General features: G+C 40.0%; 1 protein-coding gene across 3 annotated transcripts in view; it reads left to right on the forward strand.

Annotated features, from left to right (window-relative positions):
* Nucleotides 1–13563, forward strand: part of wdr70 (WD repeat domain 70) — a 40786-nt gene extending 27223 nt beyond the window's left edge. For all 3 annotated transcript variants that reach the window (XM_008424239.2, XM_008424240.2, XM_008424241.2), the window contains exons 14-18: nt 7759–7859; nt 8288–8367; nt 9594–9710; nt 12196–12358; nt 12855–13563. In XM_008424239.2, coding sequence (XP_008422461.1) covers nt 7759–7859; nt 8288–8367; nt 9594–9710; nt 12196–12358; nt 12855–12942 — 549 coding nt within the window. In that variant the 3' untranslated portion in view covers nt 12943–13563. The remainder of the gene's footprint in view (nt 1–7758; nt 7860–8287; nt 8368–9593; nt 9711–12195; nt 12359–12854) is intronic.
* The last annotated feature ends 1595 nt before the right edge of the window (nt 13564–15158 follow it).

The raw sequence follows: 15158 nt of genomic DNA on the forward strand, positions 1-15158 counted from the left end.
TCACTTTCTGTATTTTTTTCCTTCCTTTATGCCTTTTGTAGATCCTAGGTTTCCTTCATTTTTCTCCTATTTCCTACTTCTCTTTGCTGCCCTGCTTCTTTCCTACCTTTTTCTGTGGGCTTTTTAGGTTTCTGTTGTAGTTTTCCTTAATTTTCTTTGTCTTCTTTTTGCATTTTGTTCCTATCTCTTCTTTGTGTCTTTTCTCCCTTTCTTTCTTTGTTTGTCCTTCCTTCTGTGTGTTCTTTCTTTCCAGTTTCTGGTCGCTGCTGAAACTTTATGTAAACCATGTCCACTGTACACATATCCCACATAAATTCATAGTGAATGTTTGTTTTAAAGTGAACAGAGGACTAAAAACTCTGGATATGTATGAAATGTTTGCAGAAAAATGGGACAGAGAGTATTTATACTACTTCAAATATAAATATTTAGATGGTAATTTAAGTTCTTATTTAGTTTTTACACTTTCTGTAGAGCCGCCTTATTTGTACAGGATTTCGGAGGACAAACTGTGACATTGTTCCACCTCCAAGCTCTTTTCTAAGGGGAATGCACCTTTGAAACATGTTGTTGCGTAAAAGTTGCATCTGTCATATTTATTGTGTCATATTGATATACTGCAAAACTTTATTACCTTCAAAAGCACATTTTATAACATTTGGACCACTACCTTGCAACAGACGAGCTACTTCTGCACAGAGGTGGGTACAGGAGCTAAAAATGCAATTCAAGTAAGAGCAACTTTACGCCAGTGTATTTTTACACAAGTAAAAATACATTCAAAGAATTACTAAACTATGTGCAAAAAAACACCACTAAAGTATTGAATGATCTGATTTAATTTGTGCAAAATGTAATTAGACAAAAATATAATGTTATAGTTACAAATATGTTTAACTTTACTGGCTCAGTTGTAATCTGTAAAAATAAAACAAACAAAAAAACTAGCAAGTAAAATACATAAAAAATGTCACATTTCTCAACATAAATCTTTGGTAGATCATTTCAATGTTTGAACAGTACAAAGTATTTTCAGTGATATATTTATACTTAAAACATATTTGTTCTTCTCTTACTGATGTAAATAGAGATGGGTAGAAAAACCTGAAATTGTACTGCAACAGCTTCAGTTCTTCAAAATATTACTCAGTCAAAAGTAAACATAGATTTTTTTTTTATTATTTTGCCAAAAAGTAACTGAAACTGTGCAGGAAGCAGAAGGACAGACAGCAGAAGACTGGAGTTCCTCTGAGGAATCCTCCATCTTATTATTTGCCACATCTGGAGATTCACTCGTGTCAAAAACAGCAAAAATGCGTTCTCCTGATTCACTTCTCTGTTTTCCCAGCAGAGAAGTTTCCTCAGACACTTCATGTGTGGGCCTGCTTCACATTTAAGGGAGTTGGCTTACTCAATTTTTTTTACCCCAGAACACTCTTATGAATAGAAATTTAAGTGGAGTTAATATTTCGTTTAGTTTAAGGTTTGTATGTATTGAGGAGATATCACTAGATTTCTGAAAACATCTCCGAAATGTACCACTTGATCCATAGAGTACTTTGGGCATTTCTTGCCAAGCACGTCTGATTTTATAATCTTTCAAAACCTCTGAGATTTTCCTGATAATTTTAAGAGTCGTCTTCCAAATTTTAGGGGATATCCCACTTTTATGATTGGAAATTTATGCTTTTGATCATGAAAAATTAGTTGTCCTGTTCTGACTTTTCATTATTGGAGAATGTCCAAGTTTTTCTTGTCAATGTGTGGAATTAATGTAGAAAGTTCAGGATTTTTTGGCAAAATATTTGATTTTCTTTAGCTCTGGATAATATTGTCATTTAAGCCTAAAATATATTTTGAATGAGTCATTCTGCTCAAATGGAAAAGCAGTTTTTCCCCCTTTCAGTCTTAACATTATGTGGTAGTAACTAAGCATCTCTCTTTATAAAATTATGTGTCTCAATCTGGTTGTATTTTGGTAACAAATTTAATTTTGCTCCATTTTCACATAAAAAGCAAGTCTTGCAGCATTTGGGGAAAACGTTGGGCTAAGGAGGAACATCTTAAAATGGCCAGAGGCGAACTCTGTGGGAATAAAATAAAGAGAGAAAGGATCTCATTCCACCGTTTTGCTCAAAACTGTTGGCAGGAAAGACGTGAAGCTCTTAAACGTGCTGAGTGTGTTAGAAATGCAATTATCTGCGGTAACAATCATCACGTTCCACACACACAGTAGCAAATGGCGTGCTTGAAGCTAATCCCACTTTCTGAGAATTGCGTTTCATGGAGTCAGCCAGCCATAGGTGTCAAACTGCAGTCCAGAGCTGCTGCTGCTGCTGCTGCATACTAGAGAAACATGTGTCCCGTCGCATCCTGCTTCTGATCTCTCTGTAGCCATAACACCACGGTTTTACAGAGGTTAATGTCTTCAGCAGTAACTGTCTCCTCCGCGGCCAGAGCAAAAAATACACACTCAGACGGATTAAATAAACACGTTGCAGGTGTCATTTGGGATGCTACCAACCTTTGCATGTCGTCCATGCAAAGCCAAACTTCTGATGCAACACCTTAGCACTCAGATGTCAAAACAAGTAAAAATGATCAAAGTTTAAACGTAAGCTTCCAGGTCTGCTTAAACTTAACAGTGAGAGTAGCAGGATTCTGTCAGTGCAGCTATCTGAAAATATTGTATTGTTATTTCTTCTGATGGCCAAAACAAATACTAAAAATAGCAGCTTTAAACTTCAACACAGACGGTGGAGAGGAAGTGCCTTTGGCGAGGCAGTAATCTGTCTTGCGATGACTCGTTCCGGGATTGTTTGTGTGACCGTTTCTCAAAATGAAGCGCAGATTTTCAGTTCTTGTGTCGATGATCTCGGCTCTGTAATTGCCTCCTTCAAAAAAGTTCAGAGCTCAAGATGCAACTTTTTTTTGTTGTTGTTGTTGCTTGGTCATAATTTTGACTTTGTAAAAGAAAATAAAACCAAAACGTTTTTTCATTTACAAACCACATATCCTTTATACGCATGAAAATCCGGAGACCAAGCAGTTCCTGTTGCTGATTTACGTTCTTGACAGAGTCTGTTTGCACCCAGATTCAGTCTGGGAAGCACCAGACAAAGGACACACTTTGGGTCAAAGAGTGTATTTAGCTCGCCACAACTCTGCTCCCTTGCATCATCACTCTGTGGACGTTTGTCTTCCCTTTCACTCTACCGAGGGGAGGGTAAACATTTGGAAGTGATTTTTTTCCATTGTCCCTTTCACTTGTTCTACTGCCTGGCTGTATGAAACAGTCTCTAAGCTGCAGCTTGGTTTCTTTTGAAAGTTGATGAAAAACGTCTTTCCTTCTGCTTAACGTGCGTGTTGTTATGAACACCTGCAGACTCTCACTGAACAGACAGCGCATGATATGCAGGATTTCTGCAGGCCGGGTCTTAAAAAGTCCTTAGAAAGTCTTAAATGACTGTTTTATCATAAAATAAAGAATTTGTCACTGTGTAGATGAGTTTAGTTTTACTAAATAAAAAAAAAACAAACATCTAATGCATAGTTTTAGTTTTTCTATTGCTTAATCAACTTTCACTGTACACAGTCTTAAAAGGCATTTAGTCACATTTTAAATTAGGATGTTTCATCATTAACTTCACTTTCTATTGACTTCTGCCCCCCACAATTATATTTATTTATTTGTTCACTGGCAAAACAGGACACAGTGCAGCAAACCGCTGTGTAGCAATTAATAGGAATTAAGATCCATACATCCAGCAAACCCGCCAAAAAATGTGGCTCCTAAAAGCAATTTACTGCATGTTTATGTTTAACCAACTAAAATTAAAAAAAATTTTTTATTTTAGTTCATCATATTTTCCTTCATAATGCCAAAGTGTATCTTTAACATGGTTTGGCTTGAAAACAAGGATTTCAATGGAGCACTTTGAAGGTTTTGCCACTTTGGTGTAAATCACTACAGTGAAAAAACTGTAGTGATTCAACACTACAGTTGAAATGTTGACAAATTGTTGACAGTTATATTTTTCACTTGCTTAAGCGATACAACATACTAATACAACAACTGCTTAAGCTATTGTATGCCACCTGTAAGCCAAGTGACCAGCAATAGCTTGGGTTATTCACCAAAATTCACGAAGCCCTTGAATTTAAATTATGGTAATTGTACAATGATAAGTCAGCATGTTTAATGTGAGATTCTATTAAAAGGTTACAAGCAGTCTAATATTTACTAATTAACAAATTCTTGTCTTCATCTAGGACCAATCTTGTTTTACTGGTTGTGGAGCCCGGAGCATCGTAAAACAACTCCCTTCCCTAAAAATGTCCTCTGGTTTATGTGAGCATTATTTTAAGAATCTTTAAACAACTTTCTATTGGTTACACTGATTATTATTCACATGAGAAATAAAGAGGCATTGTGGGACTGAAGAGCCAGTGTGCCACAGAACACCAGAAACATTTGTGGTTAGTTGTGCGATAAAACATTTAAACAATTTAAAAAGAAAAAAAAAAAAAAACGCATTAAGTATTTATACTAAATGAAGTTTCTGAGTGAGTTATCTAAAACAGCTAAGATATTAACTTTACTAGAACCTCATTTAAAAATAAACATTGAACTATGGCTTTTATCTTTATGAAACTCACCAACATCCAGCTGACTTGTTATTTATTAACGACAAAAGTATTTTAAACTTCACTTAAGTTGATGCAAATATATTTTTTCAAGACGTTGTTGTTGTACTCCATTGGTTTTATTTATCTTTGAACTATTAAGACCTTTTTTTTTATATCTCCTAACATGTTTTGTACAGTTAAAGACAAAGTACTGATGTGTTTAATATTTATTTTTTGGGAAATTTGAGAGTAAGAGTAAATTCCTGCTCACTAGAAGCAACGTTTAAATTGAGATTTCAAAAATCTGCTCATCTTATACAAACCTTAAAGTCAGCGAAATGTTAAGTCGATTTAAATAAGCAACAGTGTTGTAGATCCGCCCTGCTTAACTGTAGCTTTTACTTCTTCCTTACATGCTCTGTACGCCATTGTTTCTATAGAAATAAAGGGAGGCTTTCATCTGAGTGAGCTTATATTTCCTCCAAGAGCATAAAAAGGGTGTGAGGCAGACAGAAAGACGTTGCCAGTTGTTCAAGTAGCATTGTTTCTGCCTTCTTGGACAGTAGCTCTCACAGCGTGGGGCTTAAATGGTAAACATTTGGTTTTCCTTTCTCCTGCAGGTTTAAATTGGCCTCCCGACCAGTGCTGAACAAGGATTGTAGCATGCTGCCGGGTCTCATTACTGCTGCCTGGTTTTATTTCATAATTGGCATATATGTTGTGAAAGTGGGTGGCAGATCATTTGTCTATGTTCAGTCCTCTGGCATTTTAATTTAGAAGTCTGAATCTTGCTGCTGGAGAGCACACTGATTAAACGTGTCTTCTTCCATGATGCAGCTCTGCAAACACAAAGTGTAAACACGGACTCCTGGAGTATAAACACGCTTCTCTGAATTTCTGGAAAGAAGTCCAACAATTAAGCCGGGCCGAGCAGGGCTTGGCTGCGCGTGTGCGTGCGTGTGTGTGTGTGCGTGTGTGTGTGCGCTAGTTTTTGTGCATACAGTTGCGGTGCGGGCTGCACTCAGCTGGGTCTGTTGCAGTTCTGCTTCTATGAAACTCGTTGACAGAGTGATTTGTTTGGGTCTGTGGAGACCGTTCAGTGAACTCAGATATACTGACTTTATGGTACCTGGCTGGATATTTGGGATTTACGATTACTGCAGGCTGATCTGCCTGCGCTGCTAACCTGGATGCTTCTATGGCACCTCTGGAGTGTGACCAGACCTCAGACTTTGTTCCTCACTGTTGCTCCAATGAGTCGACTGTCACTGTTAGCGTAGCTTTCTTGACAGGCCAATTTATAACCCATTACACATTGTCACCGGAGCACACCCAGAATGTCTGGATTTCAGCTCATATCGCCGACTTACATGCCGACACATGTATCATGTCTTCCACAGCATCATTTCAACAAACTTTTATTGAGAATCATATTGAACTTTTTCCATATCGTTATTGTTTTACAGCGTCAAACTTCGATGGAAGAAAATTTCAATTTTTTTTTTACTTTTTGTTTTTGTTTTCCTTTTTATTTGAAAAGTATTCACACCCTTTAATTAAATCTTGTTCAACAACTCTTCTTCAGAAATCACAGAATTGGCAAAGTCCACCTGTGTAGCTGCAGACCTTCTGGCAAAATGTCTGACTGCTGGAAACTTTGGTCGCTATTTCAAATCTTTTGCTACCTGTAATAGGCTTCCAGTATTGCTGAATTTAGATTTCATCTAAGCAGAGTACATCCTTCTGTGCGTCATTCTTGTCTGCTACCTTTTGTTTTAAATCTAACTTTATATGGGACTTCCTTTTGCTTCTTGTATTGTTTTTATTTGACATTCCCTTTTCCACTCTTCCATAAAAGTCTATGAGTGGTATGGATTAAAACAAATCCATACCACACTTTTAGATTTAATGTTGAACCATGTGTCTTGTATTTCCAAGCCGCATGAAGATGCACTACTTTGAGTTTGATCTTCGAAATCCCAGTGAAATAGAATCAAATTTGTTTTCGCATGACAAAATGTGAAAAGACTACGGTGGTACGCATTTATCTTGAGGTCATTTTAAGCTACTGGTATTTTATTGACAGCATGAGGCTCATTTCATTTAAAAGCCTTTTCTGGATCGTTCTCTCAGTTGCAGTCAGCTGATCTGGTCGAGCAGATTAACCTTCATCTGGTTGCAGACTTAAACGACACTGTGACCTCCTGACATGATGGCGTTGATGTAAAGTGATCAACCATAACATTACAACAACTTCTCTTTAAATCAGAGTATTCCTGTGAAATAAAAGATTTAACCAGCGTATGTAGATTGCCGGTTCCACCAAATAAGAAACGATCACCTGTAATACACAGTACGAGTTCTCCAAATGCTAAATTAAGGGAAAGAAGTGAACCAGAAATGTAGTTTTTCCTGTACAAATGTCTGTGCTGCTTTGATTGTGCGTGCATGTTTTATTTTGCATCTACGATCGCTCCTCTGGTGTCCTGATGGGAAGCTGAACAGCTGGACGTTAAGCAGCTTTCACGGTACGCATGGTCTTACCCAGCCCCCCCCGGCCCACAAAACTCCTTTAAATGCGCCCCCCCAGGTCAGATCACAGGGACATTTTAAGTGAGTGGGGGGAAAAAATGAGGCGCCTCTAGAGTTTTTTCCAGATGCCCTGCAGCTCACACATCAGGATGAGCTGAAGATCTCCGTTGCTGTCAAGCAGCTGTTCTTATATCGCTCCCTCTCTACGCTGCTTTCTCAAACAAACACACAGAGAGAGAGTTACACGCACCCCCGTCTCTGGATGAATGTGGTCACATTCGCCTATTGGCACCAGGCCATCTGCCGCACGCAGACAGCGAGATCCAGCCCTCATCCCACCAACCAAATATAGTCAACTAGAGCAGCAGAGCACACTGGGACTTCTCCTCACTGTACCTGGGCTGCACACTTTCACTACTGTGGGGAATAAAATACGATTGTTACCTTCTATTGTCTAAGTAGGGGAAACACGAGCCTTTCTGAAACCAAAAGAATGACGTGGTCTTCCATTTTACACCCTTCTCAAATACTTTTAAGAAATACCACAGAATAAAAGTTGAACTGATGTAAAAAATGTTATGTGTGTGTTTGATGCAGAGTGTTGTTCGCTGCCTGTGGCATCCCAAACTGAACCAGATCATGGTGGGTACTGGGAACGGACTGGCCAAGGTGTACTACGATCCAGTTAAAAGTCACAGGTATGATCAGGCGAACCTCCATTAGCAACAAACATACTTCAAAAGTTTAAAAAAAATTTTTTTTTTATTACTATTAAAATAATGGTAATAAAAAGAAAACGGTATGCAGGTATTCCTAAGTATTAATCTGCAGAAACCAATGAAAAGAGTTGATTGGGTAATTAAAAAAAGCTTTCTATCCAGAGACACAGAATCATGAATGATTGTGTCCAATACTTAAAAAAAAAAAAAAAAAAAAGACTTTTAATTGTACTCTGGATTTCTGACAGTGTAAGAACACGACATTTGACCCCAGTCTTTGAATATTTTTAGTGTTTTAATCGATCTCCATGTTTACATGGCACAATAAGAGATTCGGTTTAGAAAAATGCATCTGCTGTTCAATATGCTGTAAATCGCCATTGTGCTCACAATCTTTTTTCCTCCAGAGGGGCCAAGCTGTGTGTGGTAAAGAGCAAGCGGAAAGAGAAACACGCCGAGACGCTAACGCAGGATTACATCATCACGCGTAAGTTCTTCCGTGTTTTTACGGGATGACATTAGGAAACACGGTGGTTTGTTTTCACACATGCCTCTCAGCAACACCAACGTTCCATGCTTCTCTCCATCCGTCTTGCACGGTGGTCAGATTAAAGTTCATCTTTTAAAGCCCTGTTGCGACTGAGCGCTGTGTTCTGCCTACGATTTGGCTACTGTAAATATAAATAATCTGAGAAACCTTTTTCGAAGATTTGACAAGCAGAGCCTGTTTCTCGTCAGGCCAGCTCTAACGCTGCCTCCCGCACTCGGATATTCAGACGAACTCCATCTGCCGCCCGCGGGGGCTTTTCGGATGGAGCGACAGCTTGCTCTGGACGTTCACCCCTCTCCATTAGCTGATGGATTTGGGTGTGGATTATTGAATCGATAGCCACGCGACCGCCGTGTACTTTCCTCTCACGCAGGAATCATGAGAGGAATGACCTCCTCTCTCGCCCCTGCCGGCGTGATCGTCTGCCGGTTTCACCGCACGCACTCCAAACCTGACCCCCCTCTCGCAGTCGTAACACCGGCACATGAGGCTGTCATCTCTTTTGTGCGTGCCTCCCATATCCTCCGACCCCGGACAACATTTACCTTTTGGTCTGCTTCAGCCTTTTCAGACGCGTCATGTGAGCGCATCGTCGTGCCAACAAGGGTGCCGAGCATTTCGCTGCTCCGAGTGGCGAGTGACGCACTTGATGCCTTGGCACTGGAAAATTAGACGGGACAGGAAGCAAGTGACGGCCCATTGAGAAAAGCGAGGGAATCTGTTAGCAGTAACCTTTTTGCTTAATGTAGCATGGAGAAGTATTAACAGTGAGCGGCGACAGAAGCTCCTGAATGGAAAATCACTTTATCCTAGCTCTTCACTAAAGTGTCTCCTTGTAACCCCCGAGGATGAGAGCAGAGCATACACCCTTTCTGAAACACGCGCTCAGATAGCGTCGCCGAACCTACTCGGAGTGCACTCACTCACACCTAATCGCGCACACGGTCACCCACGCGCTCCTGGATGGGAAGCCTTTGTTTTGGCGGCGTTCAGAAACCCCTAAGGTCAAACGGAGTGGCTTGCCTCCTGAAAATGTTGGCGTAAATTACACCAGGAGGCGGCTGAAGATTTAAGAGTTACGATTGGTTCTTGTGTTTTTGTCCGCTGGGGCCATGTGACTGCTAGCCACCCCGGACTCACATTTGTTTGTTTACTCTCTCCAGCTCACGCTCTGCCCATGTTCCGAGAGGCCCGACAGCGGAGCACACGGAAACAGCTGGAGAAGGACAGACTGGACCCGAAGAAATCCCACAAACCCGAGCCGCCTGTATCTGGACCAGGTAACATTTTTTATATATATATATGTATATATACATATACATATATATATATATTTTTTTTTTTTAAATAAGAAAAAAAAATCATCTCAGCTGAAAAAAGTGAGGTGCAGCTTCGTTTTGCAGCTGCTCTCAAGCATTTGAAATATCAAGTTTGTAACTGGACAGATGATCCGTTTGTCTTAGGCAGATGTGTGAGGCTGCAGTTGGTGTAACACAGTCCAGCCCATGTGGAGCAACTGGCCTCTCAAACATCCTGGCCACTTGCCCGATATGGTTAACTCTTGCAATGAAAATAATGCAGAAAAACCATAATTGTTGTATTGAAATGTAAAAATGCTAATTTTTAAAAACTCCCAACAAACCACGGATGACATTTCTCTCGTCTCCAGACTCACTGCTGCCGAGTTATGTTGTGCAGTTTCTCTGTTTTGACTGCAGCGTTGGGAGCTTGTGAGCTGTAAATGCTTACATGTCAGGAGCAAATAAAAATAGTCCAACAATAAATTAAGATGAGCTAATTTATGCATAACTAATCCAGTGGGTTCTAAGTTGGAGTCGCCTACCTATTGGACATGACCAGAAAACGTCCAGATTAATTTAGAAAGTATTTTAGAAATTTTACTTAAAACAAAAAAAAAATATATAAATTAAAAAGTTTGTGTTTCTCTGTTGCTGGGGTTAAACTTTGGAATAGTTTGCCAAAACATAAATACATAAATAATATAACAGTTTTAAAGGGACTTAAAACAAAGTGATAAATAGCAATGAAGGAACTTGGATATTTAAAATCTGATTGAAAGTTTAATGATGCGATTTACTTACTTTTTAATCTTTCTGTTTTTTGGGGCGGGGGGTTTGTCGTCTCTAGTTTTTCGGGTTTTTATTTCTTTTTTTTTGACTTTTCTTGTCTGGATTTAATTGTTGATCCTGTGTATTCAGTAAATATTTGTTACACTAAAGCTGCGACGAGTGGAAATGACTTATTTGTAACGAACGTTGTTTTGAATTTCTCTGATCCTACTTGTAGTGTTGATTGACTAACAACCTTTATTATTACGAGTGTGTCTGTGTTTTATATCGAATAAACTATAAACTAAACTTAGCGAAGGTGAGTCCAGTTTGGCTCTGAACAAACTGGACTCAACCGCAAAATGCAAAAAAAGATTCATCCTTTTTGGGGTCCTAAGGGTTGACAATGGCTTATTTCAGCTTTGTTTTTACACATTGAAAAATAACAAAAGAAAAGGGGGGAATTCAGCAGATGTTGCAATAACCTAGTGAAAATTCAAGTGTATTTGTTTCCCACAAACCACACTAAGCATAAGCAGTCTTGTAAAAAAGGAAAAACAGTCTTGTTAACCATATTTTATGAAACCGATGCCACAAGAAGGATTAGTTGTTGTTCTTTATTTATCATTCCAGGTTTTATGATTAAATAAGTTTCATTTTTTTTTGTTGTCGTTACGGCTGTGTATTAACCTTCCCGCTGTCTTAGCGCGACGCTCAGGAGGAGCGTGACAGATGTCGTGGGGAAGCGGTGGGGTGGGGGGTTGTCTCGTCAAATCGTCGGTTTCCGAAACCACGCAAAAGAAAAAATACAACTCGTATAAAAGCACACGCTGGGTCAGCGCGACCTGTCCGGACCGCACACAGGCTAAAGAACTCATGGGGTCTAGATGACCCCATCCATCTCTTATGGCCGCGGGAGGTTTTTATGTTTTATTTTAAGTAAAGCCATACCCGGCTGCATGGTTTACACATTTTTAGCCTCCGAAGTTGGTACAGGGAATATCACTGCACACGTTTTCTGTATAAGTAAAAACACATGAGTCACTACGGTTTAGAGAAGGAGCAAAAATTCAAAAATAGGTCCGTTCTATGAAAAGGAGAGTGACTTCTTGATGGGTGACTTGTGGCTCTCAGATTATAGACTTTCCTTATAATGTTTATCTTGTGCGTGAACTGACTTCGCATAAGTGCAAGGTAATGTTTGGTGGTTGGCTCCAAGCTTACAAGCAATGGATGGATGTGCTTCTCGATCCCCAAACAACACAGCTTGGGCCGCGGCAGCAGGAACTCCCTGCATGCTCTATGTTAGTCCAGATTTAAACTCTATCTGACCTGGAAAGAAGGAGGTGAAGTCAAATTCATCAAACAGATTACATTTTACAAGCATTTGATATGTGAGAAGAATATAAACTGTTGTTCAAAATGACTTTTATATCTGATGTTCTAACACTGTGACCAACACATCTGCCATATGCAGATCTGTGATGCGGGATAATATCAGTGTCTGTTCAGTGTCGCAGATTATAGCCGATAACATCATCCGGAACCAGACCTCAAAGTAAGGTCAACGTCTCCTCGCTGATCACGCCGGAGCTTAACCCACAGTCGGGATTTGTTGATTTTCTTTCCCCCCCTGCTTTCTAAGAACGAGCAACACCAAGGACGTCTCTAATCCACTAATCCGTGTCCCTCACAGGTCGAGGTGGCAGAGTGGCAGCGCACGGGGGCACGCTGTCTTCGTTCATCGTGAAGAACATCGCTTTGGATAAAACGGACGACAGTAACCCGCGAGAGGCCATCCTGCGCCACGCCAAGGAGGCGTCTGAGAACCCGTACTGGATCGCCCCGGCTTACGAACAGTAAATTTACGATTCTTCAGCATTTTACCTCTCAGTCAGTCATTAGTGTAACAATGGGACAGGATCGTCCGGTCTTCTCTCCATTAATGTATACACATATATACTACACATATATACTTTGCATCCATACATCCATCTGTCCATCTACTTGTCATATAGCTATCCATTTTTTTGTCCATTCACCCATCCTCCTGGTACTGTCTGTTTATCCATCCATCTATCCATCCATCTGGGAACGTTTGGAGAAAAGCCTGGAGAAATGTGTTTCTGTGCAGCATTCTTCTTATTATAACTTCTTAGCCCGAAGCTCATTAAGCCATATTTGGTGTGTCATTGGTTTGACACTCTGACACTCCAGTATCTGACTTAATTCATTGTTTCACAGCTGGATGGCTTCTTTGTTCTGCACTTCATTGTGTTTGCTCCGAAGCCGTATGAATAGAAATGAAATAAAAGTGACAGTTAAATCATCGCTCGTCTTTGTGAATCCCTGCAGGACCCAGCCGGAGCCCGTGTTCGCAGAAGAGTCAGAGGAGGATGAGGAGGCTGACAAAGAACCGGAGTGGAAGAAACGTAAAATCTGAGTGACTTTTTTATATATATATATATATATATATATATAGATTAGCTGATAAAGACCTTGATCAGGCCACAAACGCAAAGAACTGGCCCAAGCACTCAAGAACATCAATTAAATTCCTGCAGCATAATGCCTCTGCCCTCTAATGAATCTCAATCCCTCCCTTTCCTTCCCTCCTGCTTCGGTGAAAAAAAAGGAAGCTCATAAATCTGATCACGCCATGGTACAGTTTTATGTTCCTCTCACTGCTACACATGAACCACTTCACTTTTTATGTCTGTTTTGATTGTGTGGACGGTATTTTTGTAATTTCTTTTGTCCTCACGCCCCACGCCCCCAGAGTTTACTAATGCCTCGTAAATCAGCTCCAGATTCTTGTGGCGTGGTGCCGATCACCCCGAAGAAGAGTTTGCACAGAGCAAATCACGGAGACGTAGTAAAATTTCAGCCAGTTCTCTGTGGGAATATTATGTTTTGACATTTTTAAAGCTGTGCTTTTTTTTGTGTGTTGTTTTGTGTTTGGGTTTTTTTTTAGTTGTTAACTGCAAAACCTTCTATTATCTCCTGTTTTCTCCACACCATGTAAACCGACTCAAAATTTCAATAAAGGAATTTATATCCTCTTGTCAAAGAGTTGTATTTCATCCAAACTGAAGCTGAGTCTGATCCGTCTTCTTACCTGCTGATCAAAGGAATGCCTTTCCTGTGAGGCACAAGCTCAAACCTGAAGATACGTAGCGCAGCCAGTCCTGCTGTTTTTACTTACTGCATCGAAGGGCTTTTACACGCTATGCATTGCTTCAATTAAATGATTCTGGACAAAGGAGGGGCGGGTATAAAACTGGCAAATCAGGGGTGCTTAATTTTTATTTAAAAGTTGAGCCATTAAGATGTGGTTGTTCAGTGGGTGGAGTGCTGTGGGTGTTACCTCTCGGAAGTTATGCTCTTGATCCCAACCTTGGCTCTGATATTTTTTCCGGACGATTTTAATTCACAAAGTAAACACTTTTTTTTTTTTTTTTTTTTTTTTTTTTGAGGTTAAACGTTTTAACTTTACAACAACCTAAGTTCAGCCAAGAATTGTGAATATCTCTTTGAGGTCCAGCACAGAATTTGTTGTCGCCTCAAAGGATGTTTTCCCTCCGTCGTACCTACAGCTTTTTCTCATCTCCGACTTTTGAACGTGTAAATGTTTCTTTTGGATGATGTTAAATGAAATATGCCTGTGATGCATAGTGACGGAGAAACCCACAAAAAACAGAAATAATGAAAACCACTTTTGTGTTCTGCATATTATACATCTCCTTGGAATGCAGCCTCTGCTAACCACGTGTCGGTCTGACTTTTTATTTGCAGCACGTTGGGCCTCGCAGACCTTTGTCACATTTTGTCGTATTAGAATCACCAGTTTCCTTCTGTCTTTACATAATAATCGAGCTCTTAACGGTGCGCAGTTGTAAATTTCCATGGTTTAATGGATTTTTTTCCCACAAATTATTAGTTGGAAATTGTGGCATCTATTTGTATTCTGTGTAACTGCAGCTGTTTTGCGAGGGACTCAGAGTTATTTCAGGGAACAAATCGCATCGTGAAGACCAAGGAACACAGCAGACGGGTCGGGGAGAAAATGGTGGAGGAGTTTAAAGCAGGAACTTCTCATGCTCCGAACATTTTGTGCAACAGTGTTCAGTCTGTTATCTGCAACTGGTGGACCAAATAGTTGTACAACTCTAACCCTCGCTAGACACGACTGTGTAGCAAAACTGATTTAAAAAAAAAAAAAAAGAGAGAAGCAGCGTGGTAAAGAAATTCAAAGAGAACAGTAATAAAGTTAAAAACTTGCCACAAACCATACAGGGACGACACAAGCAAGAAAGAATTTCCTCTCAAATATGTAAGAATAGAATTGAACCTGTTGGTCTTCGTGCAAAAACCACCGCGTGGCCCATCTCTCTGAACATCCCCACCGTGAAACCTGATGGTGGCAGCATCATGCTGCAGGAAAACTTAACTTCTGCTGAGAAAGGAAAGCTTTTTAGATTTGATAAAGAGTGGAGTCTTGGGAGGAAATCAGTTTGAGCAGATGACAGGCTCACCTTCCAGCAGGGCAGCAACACCAAACGTACAGCCAGGGCTGCAAAGAAATGGTTTATGTAGATCAAAAAATGTTACTGGATTAGAATGGCTTAGTCAAAGTCCACGACTGAATCTAAAATTGAT

This window comes from Poecilia reticulata, linkage group LG12 (genome assembly GCF_000633615.1).
Source record: "Poecilia reticulata strain Guanapo linkage group LG12, Guppy_female_1.0+MT, whole genome shotgun sequence".
Classification (NCBI taxonomy): Eukaryota; Metazoa; Chordata; class Actinopteri; order Cyprinodontiformes; family Poeciliidae; genus Poecilia; species Poecilia reticulata.